The sequence below is a fragment of the Rutidosis leptorrhynchoides genome, chromosome 2, assembly GCF_046630445.1.
Source record: "Rutidosis leptorrhynchoides isolate AG116_Rl617_1_P2 chromosome 2, CSIRO_AGI_Rlap_v1, whole genome shotgun sequence".
Lineage (NCBI taxonomy): Eukaryota > Viridiplantae > Streptophyta > Magnoliopsida > Asterales > Asteraceae > Rutidosis > Rutidosis leptorrhynchoides.
The window spans coordinates 36,192,609-36,213,474 of record NC_092334.1 but is presented as its reverse complement, the minus strand read 5'-3'; the positions used below and the strand labels follow the sequence as shown (position 1 = coordinate 36,213,474).

Here is a 20,866-nt window from a genome sequence, read left to right as displayed (position 1 = left end):
TGGTAATGGTAATTTAAATTTTGAATGATTAGGTGATAACGTGTTTCCAAGCATAGCTAGTTTATTTTAATCGCGTTATTATAGTAAATAAACAGACACTGAATTGAAAAAAGAAATCAACACACACTCAAATTAAAGCGGATTCATTAAAGATATTCCATTACATACACAGGGTAAAACAGAACAATTTAAAGACATTAATAGTTTTGCAGACCACATCACTCATAACATCATCCTAATTCACAAAATCAAAATATTTATTTCAAACAGATATCACCACAAATGCATTGCAAATTAGGGTTCGATTATTCAAGCAACCTGAACCTGAATCATCTTGGGCTTTTTAGGCTCAGGCGGAGGCAGTTTTTCAACGGTAACGGTTAACACCCCGTCTTGACAAATTGCAGATATTTTGTCCGTATTCGCATTTTCCGGCAACGAAAACTTCCTCATAAACTTCCCGATCCTTCTCTCCATCCTCACGTACTTTACGCCATTATTATTATTTTCTTCATTTTCTCTTTTTCTTTCACCACTTATCATCAAAACGTTGTCGTCTTCCACTTGAACCTTAATATCCCCTGATTTCAATCCGGGCATGTCAATAATGAAAACGTATGAATTTGGGTACTCTTTCACGTCTGCTGGTGTTGCAGCCATTGCTCTTGCGTCACGTACGTATGCTCGAGTAGGTCCCGCGTTGTTGTTGGCGTTGTTCGATTTGTTGCTGTCGTCGGCTGCCTCGAGAATGTGGTGAAGGTTGTGAAGGAGGAATGGAGTGTCGAATCCCATCAAACTGACGTCCATTTTTTTTTCCACGAATGCGCGATTTGAATAATAATGTGAATATGAATGCGAATTGCGATCTTTTGTCGAGTTGCAGTACGATGATGAATTGAAATGGGGATTGAATATATAAGGATGAAAAGAAGCTTCTTGAAAGAACAGGTGCAAAGAAACGAGAAGGTTCTAGGTGAATTTTTTCATGATCCTGGGAAATAAGACACGTGTCTTTTGTTTGACAGGGTACAAAGTGTTTATTTCGCACCTCGTGTAATTGTGTAAAGGCAAATTAGTACTCCGTATAAAATACTGTACATATTAGTTTTGTAGCATTTAAATTATTATTTTGATATTGGTACGGATACAATTTTTTTTAAAAAAAAAGCAAACTAGACTTAGACTATTATATATATATTATTATATACATATATATAATTGAGCAAATTTGGGTTACTATTCATGAATAGTAACTCACTTTCATACTTCAAGTAGTTGTACGTTCCGCTTAAATCGTTGTACTCACAAGCATTCTTTATTATCAAATGTCAAACACCCCAAATTCCAAGGGTTAAAGTAAAAATTACATATTTCTAAATGAAAAAACTTAAAAAAAATCACTTAAATCTTCAACGGACCACATATTCTCGCTCGTCACGCGTTATATTTTTTCGAAACCACGGTTCAACTCGAAATAATTTTACGAACACAAAGCAACTACCTATACACAAAATGGACGCTTTTCAAAAAAGGCTAAATATCTCGGGCTACTATGTTTTAGGGTGCCTTATTAAATTGTGTTAATATATTCCGGATGTTACAGTCATGTTGGACAACTTTCGCTAACTACAAGTGCAGGAAAGACATTTCAAGATCAAAAAGAGCATGTGATTATGCAATGTATGCAAACTCATATAATAACCTTTTGTATGTAACAACCAGCAACTTTTTGCGATAACCTGTGACTTTTCTAAATTCTTAAGTTTACCGCAGCATCGCGCGGTGGACCAATTGCTTGTTATATACAAATTTAAATGAGAGTGGAGATGAGGGGCAAAACAAAAGCCACCAACGTCACCTCCGAATACACACAAAGAAGCATCACAGCTTGCAGATGCACTATTACAACATAATCACTAAACATATACACACACTAAACATGTACACACACTAAAACATATACACCCCGAAGAAAATCGACGCAAACTCAATCACCCAGGATCAAAATTGTTAGTATAGTACAATCCCACCCCCGGATACAATTAAATAACGTAAGTAAATTATTCAAAATGATACATTATAACAAACTTATTTTGAAACCTTTTGATATTAATTTGTTCTTACTTGCGGTTTGTTCTAGAATGTTTTACAGGTTTACAAGTTGTTGTACTACAGTTGATCGTAAAGCTATTCTAGTTGCAGTTATGAATTTGATCAAGTTATGCTTATAGTCTAAGAAGTGTAGCAGCTTAAGAAGCCTGTATAATTTATTGGATTTCATTTCTATATAAGTTTTGTGTTGGTTCTTCCAACTTGAAGAGTTGAGGGGTCTTTACTGCCATTTTGCCAAAGTTTATATCTGCTGATATAAAAAAGGAAGAGATGTCAGATTGAGGTTTGAACAACTCAATTATTCGATCGTATTGTGCTCTCAAAATCGTTTTACTCTCTTCTCCAGATTATTTCAATCTTTTCCTCTTTGAGTGATTTGAATCATTCCACATCTTGTGGCTTGATTGTGTTCCTGTATTTCATCTTTATAGAATACAGTTGATAGTTGCTGTAGATTGATTGTAATTAGTTTCTGGATTGAGTTTTGGTTTGAATCTTGTAATCTTGTTGATTATTTGAAGTATTGTGATTCGTGTTATTCAATTTTACATAAATCGATTGATATATTGTTAAGGATATTTTACAAATTAAAAAGTAACGTCCTCATATGGAATCAACATATAGTTCATTTTAATTAATATACAAAAAAGTCTAAGCTTTTAATACTTAAGTTATGTTAACTAGAACTTGATTAACTTTAAAATACTATTGGGCAAAGCCCGTGCGTTGCACGATTTGGTCCAAGTTTTAGTATTTTGATATTAATGAATGGTTGGATAATCGGGTTAGCTAAGATCTCATTAAGGCTGAGAATGTTAATATGTCAACGAAGATATCTACTATTTTTTAAGTTGCATTGTATATACTCTCTATAGACATGATTAATAATAGTTTGTAAGTCAGACACCAACAATTAGGGATAGCAATGGATCGGATATGGATCGGGTGATGCCGTATCCATATCCATATCCATTTAGTTTTTATTCATCCATATCCATATCCATATCCATTTAATTTTTTTCATCCATCCATATCCATATCCAATGGATTAAGGGGGTTAATGAATATCCAATGGATATTTAAAAAAGTGTTATAAAATTTCCGAATATGTTATATAAATAAAAATGTAATATAACAAACATATATATAACGTGTAATCTTTGTCGAAGATACAACACAGTTCGTGAAATATACTATTTAACATAAACTATGACAAACTAAACGTGTAGTTTGTATATTTATTTGCTAAGATATGGGTGTTTTATTGTAATATATGGGTGATGGTAAATGCATACATAGTTTATTCATTATATGGTTCGAAGCAAAATGTATGTGTGACAGTAAATGCATATGTAATAGTAAATGTGTTTGCATATATCTATATTTATGTATTTATATATGTATTTCGGGTGGTAATGAATATATCCGTGGATGATATTTTTCATCCATATCCATATCCATTAGCTTCATCCATATCCGTATGCATATCCATTTAGATTATCCATATCCATCACGAACCGGGTGAATCAGATGGATATCCATTGGATCGGGTGACCATTGCCATCTGTAACACCCAGATTCATGGCCTAGATGAAACGAATAAATAATATTATTTTTATTATACGATTTAAATATGATATTTAAATTATGGTTAAATAATAATGACTAAATATAAAAGTGAAATAATAGATTATGAGTGGAGTATTTATTAAGTGGACAAATGAATTCTTTTGAGACGATGGTTACAGAAAATATATGTTTGATTAAATTAGACTCCGTCAGGACTGCCTAACATGAGCATTGTGTTTTAGATAGTGGATAAAGCTCATATTAAATACCAAATAATTATTATGGGTAGGTTATGATAACATTTCATTTGCTTTAATTAGCTCTTGTGTGCTTGTTTGTTTGTGTTCTTTTCTTTGTAGTAACCGAACCAAACTCACCCTTATCTCTACTGTCTTCATTTGATTCTCTAATTAAAATCAAGCATGTACCATGCTTTATGTATAATTGGATCGCCACAGGGACTAACCGATTAAGGCATATATCCTGCCCCTTTTTGTTTATCCTTATTTTAATATTAGAAACAAGAAGCAACCGGTAGCATCCTTTTTGTTATTTTAATATTTGAAGGATTTGGTCTTAATCGTTTGCTGCGAACCAACAAATTTAAGATCAGGTATAAATTGTGTCTAAATTATTATGGATTTGTTTCACGATTTATGTTTTGAGTTTTTATAAATTTTATTATAATTAGGACAACGGATTGAATCAAGTTATTTATTGTTTTTAGTAAAATTGGTAATTGTTGAGGCTTAAATATGTTATATATTATGTTCTAACATGTTTTTTATGAAGTTTGTAACCAATAGGAGTAAATGATTAGATCTTGTGGATTGATGGTTGTATGATAAAATTGATGATCGCTATAGACTATATATATTCTATATTATATGTATAACTTGTTTGGATGATTTTATTTTAAATAGTGAATTTAGGGTTTATGTCAAAAATAGATTAAATGGGCTTTGGCATGAATCTTGTGCGAAAAGTATTTTTAATACTTTTTTGACGTTGAAAATATGTTTCAAATATATTGTCTGTGTGACGACTCGGAAATTTCTGACCAAATTTAAACTTAACCTTTATATGTTTCTGACACGATAAGCAGAATTTGTAATGTTGAATCTCAAAAAGTTTAGAACTACATTCATGCAATCAATTACCCTTTGACCGTGTTCGACGATTCACGAACAATTATGTGTATATAGATATGTATATATAATATATAATATTAACTGAAAACATTAACACAGTATTAGATATATGATACTTTACATAAACATATTTGTTTCGATATATTTATCGACTGAATTAAGAGATAATATCAAATGATTGAATTATCAGATACATTATGATATGATTACGGGCCTATGTTATGAGGTCCACTGTGATTTAAGAAATCTATTTTTTTTTTTACAACTCATTACTTAACCAGTATGATAAAGATAACAATATTTATATTTTATTTTATTAAATATATATATATATATATATATATATATATATAACGATTTAAATTAATATTATATATATTTTTATACGCGTATTATACGTACATAGTTTTATACTTTTACTATACTTTAACTTTACCTTTACTTTACTTTTACTTTGCTTTAACTTTAATAATTCATACTTTAATAATTCATACTTTAATAATTCACTTTAATAATTCATACTTTAATAATTCACTTTAATAATTCATACTTTAATAATTCACTTTAATAATTCATACTTTAATAATTCACTTTAATAATTCATACTTTAATAATTCACTTTAATAATTCATACTTTAATAATTCACTTTAATAATTCATACTTTAATAATTCACTTTAATAATTCAAAAATCTATTATAAATAGAATTCAATAGGTTTCATTATTTCATAGAAACTTGAAAATATATTTCTCTAAACTCTCTCAATCGAATTACATATATATATATATATATATTTACTTAGTATTATTTCAAGATATTATTAGTGTACATAAAATACTACGACGGAGTTATATTCAGACGATTTCAAAATAAGTTTTCAAATGGGATAGAGCTAAGGAAATTATGGGTTATAGCTATGAAGGTTATGGGTATTGATCGAGGGTATTGCTCGTGAGGTCAACCTAACGTTTATCATTTTCGTTGCGTCTACGTACTTTCCTGCAATATTGAATCACAATAATGATACGTGAGCATTCATATCTTATCTTTTATATATTAATAGTGTATCCCTGACTAGTGCTCGAGTATATATGATTATGCATATTTGTATGCTTAGTTTCGTCGTTAAATAGTTTATGATAAATCACGAATTTGATACATATGCTACTGAGATAAGTTATATGATATGCATGTCGTTGAAAATCTGAAGAAAAAAATTAATAACTTTTCATTTAGAAATCGTGTGGTTTCGATGAACGGATTAAAAGATATGGTTAACTGAATTATCATTAATTTTAATGTTATTATTAAAACGATTATTATAACTGTTATCAGTTGATGTTATTACTAAAATTATCTTTATTACTAAAAATTAATATTTTTATTGAAACTATCATTTTATTATTTTTATCATTATTATTATTATCAATATTATTTTATCAAATAAATATGCGTACAAAGATATTTTTACCACACGTAATGTAATTACATTAATAATACATACCACTATATTTTTATGATATTAAGTGAATTTTATAAATTTTATTATTTGAGATATATAAAAGTATATTTTTATCATATATGAATTTTAATATAAATTTTTATTTATTAATAAATGACTTGTATTATTTAGTATAATAAGATCTGATAAATATATTTAAATATATAAAACTACTATATATAAGTTATATAATAAACATGTATAGATTTTGGAAGTCATTTTGGGTCAAGTTGACTTTTGTTGACTTTTGCATGTCGGTCTCGAGCATTAGGATTGTGATACACTACGACTTGACCTAAATTGTTAGACAGATATTGACCAACATATAAATATATATACTTAATATAGGTTCGTGAATCCGAGACAAACACTGCACTTGTTCAGTGCCGTCATATACATAATTGCTACGAAATACAGTATTGTGAGTTTCATTTGCTCCCTTTTTATATATATTTTTGGGCTGAGAATACATGCGCTGATTTATAAATGTTTTACGAAATAGGCACAAGTACTAAAACTAATTCTATGTGGGTTTAAACCAGAAATATACCCTTAGCTTGGTAACATTAAACTACTTGTCTATGTACGGTAGGCGCGAATCCTAAAGATAGATCTATTGGGTCTGACAAACCCCATCCTGACTATGGGATGCTTTAGTACTTCGAGGTTATTTTAAACACACCTGATCTGGTGTACTTCAGAGGGTAAAACATGAACGTTAAAGCTTGTTACCGGGTGCCTACAACTTATAGAATACTTTTATACACTTGCGAGTGTACGGATATTTATAGAAACTGAAATCTTGTGGTCTATTACTATTACAGAAATGATGGATTATGATAAACTAATGAACTCACCAACTTTTTGGTTGACACTTTAAAGCATGTTTATTCTCAGGTATTAAAGAATTCTTCCGCTGTGCATTAGCTCATTTTAAGGATATTACTTGGAGTCATTCAAGACATACTTTGAAAGACGTTGCATTCGAGTCGTTGAATTCATCAAGATTAATATTAAGTCAATTATAGTTGGATGTAATATGAAATGGTATGCATGCCGTCAATTTTTGATGTAAAGAAAGTTTGTCTTTTAAAAACGAATGCAATGTTTGTAAAATGTATCATATAGAGGTCAAATACCTCGCGATGTAATCAACTATTGTGAATCGTTTATAATGTATATGAACGGATCCTTTCATTTGGTATCAGAGCGGTGGTCTTAGTGAACCAGGTCTTGCATTAGTGTGTCTAACTGATAGTTGTTAAGATGCATTAGTGAGTCTGGACTTCGACCGTGTCTGCATGTCAAAAGTTTTGCTTATCATTTTTAGTCGGAAATCATCTACTTACCATTCTTAGGAAATTACCTGCTTATCATTCTTAAGTCTAGACACGTTTTCCTATGTTTATTGCATAATAGTGTATAGACGAATTCTTATCTTAGCATATCTGTTACTGTGAACTTTGACTGACATCTTTTAAAGATTCCTCCGTAATTTATGGGATTTTGGTATTATATATACATATGTAAATTATATATTGAAGAATACCAAATCTAAATTCTACAATCTATTTCTTACCAAAAAAATTCTTTCCCTGATCATACAAGATGGATCCCTCAACCAGTTCGAGTTCCTCGGATTCCGACAGCTATGCCGATATGGATTTCCACATGAGCTCCGAAAGCAGCGTGACCGGAATGGATCAACCAATTAGCCATCATCTATTCTGGATGAATAAGAGATGGGTTCGTAATCTACTTAACCATTGGAGACAAGAAGAAGGCGATCCCTTTCATCCACCACATTGCCCTCTTGGCAATGAACCTGAAGCACTTACCTTCGAACCTGTCCGAAACACCATTTTCTCTCTCATTTCCAGAGTATCTCGTCATGATTATATACTACACCAAATTCTAGATCTTATTTATCCGCTCGTCCGAACCGACAATCACCCCGGTGTAATAGAAGAAGTTAACGAGCTTCGCGCTCGGGTAGTGGCTTTGGAGAATATGGTGCAAAGGTTACAAACACCAGCAGTAGCACCAGCAGCACAACCAGTACCACCATCAACAACATCAACAGTACTATTACCACCACCAACAACAACCGCATCGCAAACCTCAACTTCACAAGCTATCCCACGAGCATCGACGTCATACGCCATGTAGATACCAAGGAATACCACAACGATGAAGTATTGATTCATAACTTCATTGGGGAAACATTCTACAGCGATTATGTAATTTCTAAAGTTTAGAAATTATCTATCTTAGCCTTAACCATAAATCAAATGAGTTTAATTTAATATTAACTCATTAAATCAATATTACATCTGAAGAAATATACACATATATATTTCCATAAAGACTGTAATAAAATTCTTTTGTATAAAATATTAATTTTGAAATTTTTTTTAACGGGTAGGTAATACCCGAGAGATATATAAATTCACAATTAATATGTTACATTCTTCGAATCTGATTCAGCAAATAATCCATTATACTCTCTACTTTCACAACAATATACATTCTTTTATAGAAATCAAAACAACCATACTCATTCAAAATCTAATTACATATTCTGATTTTGAAATCTCAGAATTCGATTCAAGATATAACCGAAAGCATCACTCTTAGATTCCTACATCTTTCAAAACTATACTTTGACTTCAAAACTGTCCTAGAACCTCATTTCTATTCATGGAACTCATAAAAATATTTGTATCATTCAAAATCTTAGAACATCATATGCATATTAACAATTACAATATGTGTTCAAACACTTCGAAATTCCTAAAGACATGCGAGATGATGATCCAACCACATATTACCCACTGTCATGCATCTGAAAAGCTCTCGAAACCAAAGTTATAGTTTAACACGTATCCGTGTCAGATCCTTTGATATTTATTACCAAATATAATTTTTCAATCTCTTTCTAAAATAGACAGTTTTGTCACAGCTCCAGCAAATCACCTTCATTTGTTTATACGAATAAACCTTATTATAACAATTACCCCTTAATCATTGTTACCGGGGAACCTTTCATATCTCGCCACATTAGCAGTAAACTTATCAACAACTTCATTAACCTTCGACTTAAGCCTCTCCGAAAAGCCACTATACTTATTCATTAAAACCCCATCATGTACTCACCTACATCTTGTAACAATAATTGTCACACCAACTACTGGGAATTAGCAATCAGTATTTTGAATTTCGCGACAATTTTACGTCAAAAGTTATACATATAACGTCTATCTCCTAGACTTACATACTTCGAATGTGAATTTTCTGAAAAACATCCCAAACTATGAACTAGTTCTCCGAAATTGGAAAAATGCTGATGAAGCAGCAAAAACTGTAAATGACTTTAACAGTCAAAAGTTTGATGATAAAGAATAGTATGGTGGTAAAGCTGAGAAAAAGAGAAGGTTTGAAACTGGAAAACGGATTGAGCAGACCATGAAGGAGGCTGTGGACAAATCACAAAGACTAAACCTACCGTCAAAGGATCCAAATGATTCAGTGTCTACTGAAATCGTTAGCAAACACCTTACTTCTTATTCTAAACCTTCATAGACAAATCTTCTTCATCATCCATATTATCGTATCTTTTATTATAATATCTTCGATATTCCTGAAGATATTTTCACAACTATTCTTATCCGATATCTTTTATCTCTTCGCAATATCTGCGTTACAACATAAAAAGAAACTGTGTTAGTTTCTAAATTTAAAAAAAAAAATTGAATTTAAAATAGGAATGTTTTTGAAGTAGTGTTGGGAACTGAAGCATGAGTTAGTATAATATAATGACACTTGATCAACGTGATTATATTACAGTGAGTCATGCTGAGTTTCTAATGGAACGTGATGATTCACAGAACATACCGTCATCATGTACTGTTTACACGAATCTTACATTCTACCCAATTTTCAAACATATTAAGAACATATCATCTTGATAGCTCTATATTTTTGGATATTCTGGTAATTTGCCAAATCAAGATCGTGCCATTACGATTTTCTTCTTGGAACATTAACTATGTTCATCCAAAAATTCATATCTACGAATTCTGGACTATTATCCGCTTGACTTAAGATCGGGAAGAGAAAATGAAAGCATGAAGCTCCGAAATATAATGGAGAATATAAATCCCGATAACAACCCCGAAATTACAAACCGTGTATATAAATGCGTATAGCAATATAAAGACACGGGGGAATGAAAAACACAATAACCCCAAGGTAATGGTAGAAGAAAATAACTTCCTCCGGTGGTAGATGAAAAAGAAGAATGACAGATATGAAAGTTAAAAGTATATCAAGAATCAATACTGGATGAAGCATATTAACGACTGCTTTAAAGTATTAATTGGGGAGAAAGACTAGAAGGTATGAGCTGTGGAAATAAAGAAACGAAAGGGGTAGAATTATAGTAAAATATCAGACAGAGAAATCGAGACAGATTATCGCATTTAATCAAAGAAGATCTTGATTTCCTTAATCGCCGAAGAACCAAATCTTATTGCAAAGATTTTCTTTAAATCCCAAGAATTCCGAAAATCAATCATAACTACGTCATCGGTTAAAACGAATATACGTTTACTCATTTCACTCTCTTGCGATAGCTTCACTTATACTCTTCGCGTAATCAAATTGTTTTATCTATATTACTCAATGATGATAAAACTCTATTTATCAACTCATATTCGTCATGAAAACATTTTTATAGTTAGCCATGACGCCCTCGATCAAATTTCGGGACGAAATTTCTTTAACGGGTAGGTACTGTGACGACTCGGAAATTTCTGACCAAATTTAAACTTAACCTTTATATGTTTCTGACACGATAAGCAGAATTTGTAATGTTGAATCTCAAAAAGTTTAGAACTACATTCATGTAATCAATTACCCTTTGACCGTGTTCGACGATTCACGAACAATTATGTGTATATAGATATGTATATATAATATATAATATTAACTGAAAACATTAACAAAGTATTAGATATATGATACTTTACATAAACATATTTGTTTCGATATATTTATCGACAGAATTAAGAGATAATATCAAATGATTGAATTATCAGATACATTATGATATGATTACGGGCCTATGTTATGAGGTCCACTGTGATTTAAGAAATCTATTTTTTTTACAACTCATTACTTAACCAGTATGATAAAGATAACGATATTTATATTTTATTTTATTAATATATATATATATATATATATATATATATATATATATATATATATATATATATATATATATATATATATAACGATTTAAATTAATATTATATATATTTTTATACGCGTATTATACGTACATAGTTTTATACTTTTACTATACTTTAACTTTACCTTTACTTTACTTTTACTTTACTTTAACTTTAATAATTCATACTTTAATAATTCACTTTAATAATTCATACTTTAATAATTCACTTTAATAATTCATACTTTAATAATTCACTTTAATAATTCATACTTTAATAATTCACTTTAATAATTCATACTTTAATAATTCACTTTAATAATTCATACTTTAATAATTCAATTTAATAATTCATACTTTAATAATTCACTTTAATAATTCATACTTTAATAATTCACTTTAATAATTCATACTTTAATAATTCACTTTAATAATTCAAAAATCTATTATAAATAGAATTCAATAGGTTTCATTATTTCATAGAAACTTGAAAATATATTTCTCTAAACTCTCTCAATCGAATTACATATATATATATATTTACTTAGTATTATTTCAAGATATTATTAGTGTACATAAAATACTACGACGGAGTTATATTCAGACGATTTTAAAATAAGTTTTCAAATGGGATAGAGCTAAGGAAATTATGGGTTATAGCTATGAAGGTTATGGGTATTGATCGAGGGTATTGCTCGTGAGGTCAACCTAACGTTTATCATTTTCGTTGCGTCTACGTACTTTCCTGCAATATTGAATCACAATATTGATACGTGAGCATTCATATCTTATCTTTTATATATTAATAGTGTATCCCTGACTAGTGCTCGAGTATATATGATTATGCATGTTTGTATGCTTAGTTTCGTCGTTAAATAGTTTATAATAAATCACGAATTTGATACATATGCTACTGAGATAAGTTATATGATATGCATGTCGTTGAAAATCTGAAGAAAAAAATTAATAACTTTTCATTTAGAAATCGTGTGGTTTCGATGAACGGATTAAAAGATATAATTAACTGAATTATCATTAATTTTAATGTTATTATTAAAACGATTATTATAACTGTTATCAGTTGATGTTATTACTAAAATTATCTTTATTACTACAAATTAATATTTTTATTGAAACTATCATTTTATTATTTTTATCATTATTATTATTATCAATATTATTTTATCAAATAAATATGCGTACAAAGATATTTTTACCACACGTAATGTAATTACATTAATAATACATACCACTATATTTTTATGATATTAAGTGAATTTTATAAATTTTATTATTTGAGTTATATAAAAGTATATTTTTATCATATATGAATTTTAATATAAATTTTTATTTATTAATAAATGACTTGTATTATTTAGTATAATAAGATCTGATAAATATATTTAAATATATAAAACTACTATATATAAGTTATATAATAAACATGTATAGATTTTGGAAGTCATTTTGGGTCAAGTTGACTTTTGTTGACTTTTGCATGTCGGTCTCGAGCATTAGGATTGTGATACACTACGACTTGACCTAAATTGTTAGACAGATATTGACCAACATATAAATATATATACTTAATATAGGTTCGTGAATCCGAGACAAACACTGCACTTGTTCAGTGCCGTCATATACATAATTGCTACGAAATACAGTATTGTGAGTTTCATTTGCTCCCTTTTTATATATATTTTTGGGCTGAGAATACATGCGCTGATTTATAAATGTTTTACGAAATAGGAACAAGTACTAAAACTAATTCTATGTGGGTTTAAACCAGAAATATACCCTTAGCTTGGTAACATTAAACTACTTGTCTATGTACGGTAGGCGCGAATCCTAAAGATAGATCTATTGGGTCTGACAAACCCATCCTGACTATGGGATGCTTTAGTACTTCGAGGTTATTTTAAACACACCTGATCTGGTGTACTTCAGAGGGTAAAACATGAACGTTAAAGCTTGTTACCGGGTGCCTACAACTTATAGAATACTTTTATACACTTGCGAGTGTACGGATATTTATAGAAACTGAAATCTTGTGGTCTATTACTATTACAGAAATGATGGATTATGATAAACTAATGAACTCACCAACCTTTTGGTTGACACTTTAAAGCATGTTTATTCTCAGGTATTAAAGAATTCTTCCGCTGTGCATTAGCTCATTTTAAGGATATTACTTGGAGTCATTCAAGACATACTTTGAAAGACGTTGCATTCGAGTCGTTGAGTTCATCAAGATTAATATTAAGTCAATTATAGTTGGATGTAATATGAAATGTTATGCATGCCGTCAATTTTTGATGTAAAGAAAGTTTGTCTTTTAAAAACGAATGCAATGTTTGTAAAACGTATCATATAGAGGTCAAATACCTCGCGATGTAATCAACTATTGTGAATCGTTTATAATGTATATGAACGGATCCTTTCAGTCTGAAATGCGTGTCTAATTAATTCAACCAAAACAGTGCTTTTGATTCGGTATATATTTGAGATATGGTTACTGACTTGGATTATATTATTCTCAGGTGATAAAAGTAAGCAGAAGACTCAGTAATATTAGACCACTAAGTACTTGTGGATATCGGTGAGTGGAACTATCCTTTCGGATATTAATATAGAGTAGCAAGTTGTGCTACTGTTGCCCTGACTGCCCGATTAGATTGCCATGATAGTATATTGTTGATATGATGTGTTGATTATATGATTATATGTGCACAAGTTGATTCGATCTTGATTTGTGAGGTCGGATGCCGGGAGTCAGTCTTGATTTATGAGGCTGGCTCATGAGGTCAACCTTGATTTGTGAGGTTGGGTTCGAGTGTTACTATCTGTTTAGTATAGCTTTGAATGACGCATGCGTTGCGTCTGGATTTCTGTACGAAGGAGTTAGTAACAGGAACTATCGGTAGACTCTAGTCCGATCAGCTAGGGTTGCAGGTCAGGCCTGGCCGCCAGTCCTCTGGGATGGCAAAGTTGTTTGTTGTTAGCTGTTACCCACAGTTGTATGAATTGATACTGTATGCTAATGTTGTCATGATAGTTTCATTCACTTAGCTTCGTGCTAATCCCCCACATCTTCCCTGCAGGTTGTTGATTATTGCATGCTAGTTTTTGGGAGAAGATGGGATGTCTAGTGGATATGTTTGACAACCTTTGGAACTCTGATGTTGTGATTTTGTAATAATGAAACCGTTTTGTTAAGTAACACCATATTGTGGGTTTTTGAATAATAAACACTTGTATTTAATAAAGAATTATGTTATGGTTGTTTTAAATACTTTTGTTGTGATTAAAAAAAATCTAGGGTGTTATAATTTGGTATCAGAGCCAGGTTTGGCCGCATGTACACGCAAGTGTCAAGTTCTCAAATCTTGAGTAGTGTCAAACATACCAGTGGGGATGGGGTTAAGTGAATGTAGCGATCGTACGTGTTAGTTGATACGTACTAACCGGTTATCTACTAAGCTTTGGTGAGATGTTGTGATAAGACAGGTATGGCAGATCCAAGAAGTGTTGCTGCCCCCTCGACCCCCGAAACCTTCCGAGTACCAGCTGAAGGGTCTGATTCAGATGATGAGCAGCGGAAATACATTCTCAAGTTAGAAGCGCAACTGAAGGAAGCCCGTGATAGAGTGGCTGAGTTAGAAGCCACACAGTAGACTGTTGCCCTGACTGCTACACCAGTTGTTATCCCAACTACAACACCAACGGCTACCAATACTAGTGGACCACCTCCAGGGTTTCCGACACCACAGTTTCCATCCATGCGTAGTGGAAACACCTCGCAACCGCAACCACCGTTTCCACAACAATATCAGATGACCCAACAGTTTCAGATGCCAACTCAGTTCGGTAATCAGTACCCTACTCAGATGTGGAACCCGTATCAAATGCCTATGTTTCAATAACCTAAGAAGCGTACATTCAAATAGTTCTTGGATTGCAAACCTACCGAGTATTCAGGAAGCCCAGACCCAACTGTAACCGTAAACTGGTTGAGGGAAATGGAAAGAGTTTTTGAGGCATGTCAGTGTGAACCAGAGTTATGGGTTATCTTCGCTAGTAGGTTATGGAAGAATAGACAACAGTTTGGTGGGATTCGGTTATCTCTAGTATACCTAAAGAAAAAGTGACTCTGATTACGTGGGAACAATTTTACAGCAAGGTTTGTGAACAGTATTGCACGGCGTATGACATTGGGAGACTTAAAAAGGAGTTCATGGAGATGAAAATGACAGAGCAAATGAAAATAGACGAGGTGATTGAACAGTTCATGGATAAACTTCGATTTGTGCAACAATGGGTTCCGGACGAACAATCAAGAATTCAACATTTTGCTGAGATGATACTACCGGAGTACCGAACGATGGCAAGGTTTGCTACTACTTTATCTCAAGCCTTTGTTATGGCCAAGATAACTGAGGGAGATGTGAAAGAGTCCAAGAGCAGAGTGGTGTAAAGCGTTGTGTCGCAACCTAGTAAAGTAAATAGTCAGGCTAGTTCCAAGTCTAAGAAGTCACTTGGGTTTAGACAGAAAGAGAACCCTACTCAGAGTGGAACCGAGTCGAGTCAGAGGGTTTGGTGTCACAATTGTAGATCGACACATAGTGGTCCTTTTTCAGCTTTAGCGAAAAGATGTTTGAGGTGTGGAGAGGTTGGGCATGATATTCAAGCGTGTTCGCTCAGGGTTAACGTCTGTTGGAATTGCAAGAAAGAGGGGCATCGATAAGCGCAGTGTCCTACTAGCGGAAGGTTGGGTTCTGGGGTGAGGTCAGGGGTGCCGAGAATGTCAGTAGCTGGATCCTCTGTTTCGACGACAGGACAAAAAAGAAAGAATCCTTCCTTTGCGGAAGCAAGAGCCTTTCAGATGATAGTGGATGCAGAGACTGATACCGACTATGTGAATGCAGGTATGTTTTGTTATATTCCGTATTAGCTTTTACGTTGTTTAATTTGTTGAATTGAATCGTCTAATTATGTCTTTGATTATATGTTAAATGAGCTATGCTCTTGTAGATATGGGTAGGTTCCATTTCTTTGTTGTGTAGAATGTATGTAAAGACCGTAAGAATTGGGATTAGGTAGAACTTCTCTAAATGGTGTAGCTCGGAATGAAAGAATGATTTAGGATGATGTATTTACGCTTGGCCAACGCAAATACATTATGGTAAATCATACAGAAGTTCGAAGAACCGAAGGAGATGTAGGACGTGAAAATGTGACCTGGAAACGTTGAACCCTATAATAATTAGTGGTAGTGTAGTAATCGGGAACCCTTGTTTATTGTGCCTTATCAGATTCTGAGGACGAAATCTTCTTAAGGGGGATAGATTTGTAACACCCAGATTCATGGCCTAGATGAAACGAATAAATAATATTACTTTTATTATATGATTTAAATATGATATTTAAATTATGGTTAAATAATAATGACTAAATATAAAAGTGAAATAATAGATTATGAGTGGAGTATTTATTAAGTGGACAAATGAATTCTTTTGAGACGATGGTTACAGAAAATATATGTTTGATTAAATTAGACTCCGCCAGGACCTCCTACATGAGCATTGTGTTTTAGATAGTGGATAAAGCTCATATTAAATACCAAATAATTATTATGGGTCGGTTATGATAACATTTCATTTGCTTTAATTAGCTCTTGTGTGCTTGTTTGTTTGTGTTCTTTTCTTTGTAGTAACCGAACCAAACTCACCCTTATCTCTAGTGTCTTCATTTGATTCTCTAATTAAAATCAAGCATGTACCATGCTTTATGTATAATTGGATCGCCACAGGGACTAACCGATTAAGGCATATATCCTGCCCCTTTTTGTTTATCCTTATTTTAATATTAGAAACAAGAAGCAACCATTAGCATCCTTTTTGTTATTTTAATATTTGAAGGATTTGGTCTTAATCGTTTGCTGCGAACCAACAAATTTAAGATCAGGTATAAATTGTGTCTAAATTATTATGGATTTGTTTCACGATTTATGTTTTGAGTTTTTATAAATTTTATTATAATTAGGACAAAGGATTGAATCAAGTTATTTATTGTTTTTAGTAAAATTGGTAATTGTTGAGGCTTAAATATGTTATATATCATGTTCTAACATGTTTTTTATGAAGTTTGTAACCAATAGGAGTAAATGATTAGATCTTGTGGATTGATGGTTGTATGATAAAATTGATGATCGCTATAGACTATATATATTCTATGTTATATGCATAACTTGTTTGGATGATTTTATTTTAAATAGTGAATTTAGGGTTTATGTCAAAAATAGGTTAAATGGGCTTTGGCATGAATCTTGTGCAAAAAGTATTTTTAATACTTTTTTGACGTTGAAAATATGTTTCAAATATATTGTCTGAATTGCGTGTCTAATTAATTCAACCAAAACAGTGCTTTTGATTCGGTATATATTTGAGATATGGTTACTGACTTGGATTATATTATTTTCAGGTGATAAAAGTAAGAAGAAGACTCAGTAATATTAGACCACTGAGTACTTGTGGATATCGGTGAGTGGAACTATCCTTTCGGATATTAATATAGAGTAGCAAGTTGTGCTACTATTGCCCTGACCGCCCGATTAGATTGCCATGATAGTATATTGTTGATATGATGTGTTGATTATATGATTATATGTGCACCAGTTGATTCGATCTTGATTTGTGAGGTCGGATGCCGGGAGTCAGTCTTGATTTGTGAGGCTGGCTCATGAGGTCAACCTTGATTTGTGAGGTTGGGTTCGAGTTTTACTATCTGTGTAGTATAGCTTTGAATGACGCATGCGTTGCGTCTGGATTTCTATACGAAGGAGTTAGTAACAGAAACTATCGGTAGACTCTAGTCCGATCAGCTAGGGTTGCAGGTCAGGCCTGGCCGCCGGTCCTCTGGGATGGCAAAGTTGTTTGTTGTTAGCTGTTACCCACAGTTGTATGAATTGATACTGTATGCTAATGTTGTCATGATAGTTTAATTCACTTAGCTTCGTGCTAATCCCCCACATCTTCCCTGCAGGTTGTTGATTATTGCATGCTAGTTTTTGGGAGAAGATGGGATGTCTAGTGGATATGTTTGACAACCTTTGGAACTCTGATGTCGTGATTTTGTAATAACGAAACCGTTTTGTTAAGTAACACCATATTGTGGGTTTTTGAATAATAAATACTTGTATTTAATAAAGAATTATGTTATGGTTGTTTTAAATACTTCCGATGTGATTAAAAAAATCTAGGGTGTTATACCATCCCTACCAACAATTAGGCTATTGTTAGGAAATATATATAATAACACAAAACCCCACAAATTCCAAAGTAGTGAGAAAGTAAGTTAACTTACTCCTCAAATTCTTATTCTTATCTTAATCATTTTACAGTTAATTATATATGACCTTACATACTTACTTTTAATTGTTTCAATTAACATAATTTAGAATAGTGATCTAAATGTTATTGAGACATCTCTTAAAGATTGTATACTTTGAACAACTCATTGACATTAGTTACTGTATAAAAAATTAAGAAATATAATTAACACAATTCGTAAGTTATTGAGAATTAAGAAATAACATCAAAACATAGCTTATTATTGTTTTAGAAACTTAAAAGACTTAATCGGGGGAGATGAACTATTAGTCAATCGATATATTGTTATATTTAGTATTTATCTTCACTGTTATTTAGCAAATATTGTTATTATGATAGGCATATATTTTCCTAGTTTATCTGATTGTTTGTTAGGTTAATTACTTGGAGAGAAAGATGTTCTCCTGTATATGTACCACACTCGTGGCTTTTGTGAAACACACAGAAAATTATGACTCAATAATACAGTTCACAATTCATAATCTTATATGGTATCAGCCTAACCTCATCTCTTCTACACATCGATCCCTACAATCACACCTCTGCTCCAACATCTTCTTCTACTCTACATCATGTCTACTGAACTCACCAAACTGCAACCTATCAACCACATACTTCATTCTGTTCCAATCAAACTCGAATTAAACAATAGTCAATACAACACATGGAGTGAACTGTTTAAAGTAAACTGCAAAGCACATGATGTGCTTGCACATCTTACTTCTGAAACAATACCCGCATCTTCTTCTAAGGCTGTTGAAATCATGCAAGATGTCTGGGAACGACACAATGCGATTGTTCTTCAGTGGATCTATGCCACCATCTCCAAAGAATTACTCCGAACCATCATGGAACCTGACCTCACCTCCAAGAAAGCCTGGGATCGGTTGAAAAGCCTATTCCATGACAACAAACACACTCGAGCCCTATCCCCCATGAATCAATTTACAAACTGTAAATTGGATAACTTTCTGAATATTTATGCTTAATGTGAAGAACTCAAGAATCTCGCCGATCAACTAGCTGATGTCGATTCCAAAATCTCCCCTGAAAACCTGGTACTACAAATGGTGGCTGGCCTTAATAAAAATTATAGCACAGTCGCTACCAACATCAACCAAATGGAAAAATTACCGTCGTATTATGATGCGAGATCTAAATTGATCCTTAAAGAAACCATGAACAACCGTCAAGCAGTGATTAATCACTCCAACCCCAATTCTGCCCTAATCGCTACCGATGAACCCAAGGATAATACAAATCCCAATCCCAGTCAGCGTGATATCAATAATTACCCTCGTCAGTCCAATTCTCGTGGCCGTGGTCGTAACAGTAACAGAGGTCGGAGCAACGGCTGAGGCAGAGGCGGCCGTGGGTCTGGTTCCGGTTGGAATGGGTACGGTAATGGTTACGGGCGTGGTTATGGAAATAGTTGGAACAACAACAACTCCAATTGGAATCCTGCATAAGGTTGGTCACGGCCCAACACTTTTGGTAATAACAATTGGGCTCCAGGCTCCAACGGGCCTAATAATTATAACAATTATTCTTGGGCTGTTAATAACTCACCATGCCCATATCTAACCACCAATTGGAACAGACCAAATCAGAACAGTCCCGATTTACTTGGCCCGCGTCCATATGCCCATTTAGCTACTCGTGGTCCACCACCCTCGATTATGTCCACGGATATTGAGCAAGCTATGTATACCATGTCCCTCAATCCACCCGACAATAATTGGTACATGGACTCGGGCGCCTCTTCCCACATGTCAGGTAATCGAGGTAGTCTCTCTCCCTATTTTAATTTGAGCATTCTGAAACATATTCTTGTTGGAACTGGCAATACACTTCCCATTCGTGGCTTAGGACACACAACCTTACCTTACCCATACCCACCTTTCCGGTTAA

General features: G+C 32.7%; 2 protein-coding genes and 1 long non-coding RNA gene across 3 annotated transcripts; 2 read left to right on the top strand and 1 right to left on the bottom strand.

The window, feature by feature from the left end:
• Nucleotides 1-305: 305 nt before the first annotated feature.
• On the bottom strand, nucleotides 306-807 carry LOC139890716 (17.9 kDa class II heat shock protein-like). Its single transcript, XM_071873624.1, has one exon. It carries the CDS (start codon nucleotides 805-807, stop codon nucleotides 310-312), a length of 498 nt encoding a protein of 165 aa, XP_071729725.1. The 3' UTR covers nucleotides 306-309.
• A 16,407-nt stretch (nucleotides 808-17,214) lies between these two features.
• LOC139890715 (uncharacterized) lies at nucleotides 17,215-18,833 on the top strand. The gene is made up of 3 exons (XR_011773428.1): nucleotides 17,215-17,531; nucleotides 18,048-18,106; nucleotides 18,609-18,833. It is a non-coding gene; the product is annotated as an uncharacterized lncRNA (long non-coding RNA).
• A 694-nt stretch (nucleotides 18,834-19,527) lies between these two features.
• Nucleotides 19,528-20,313, top strand: LOC139887784 (uncharacterized). The gene is made up of 2 exons (XM_071870840.1): nucleotides 19,528-19,849; nucleotides 19,952-20,313. The coding sequence occupies exons 1-2, from the start codon at nucleotides 19,528-19,530 to the stop codon at nucleotides 20,311-20,313; spliced, it is 684 nt and encodes a 227-aa protein (XP_071726941.1).
• Nucleotides 20,314-20,866: the final 553 nt, after the last annotated feature.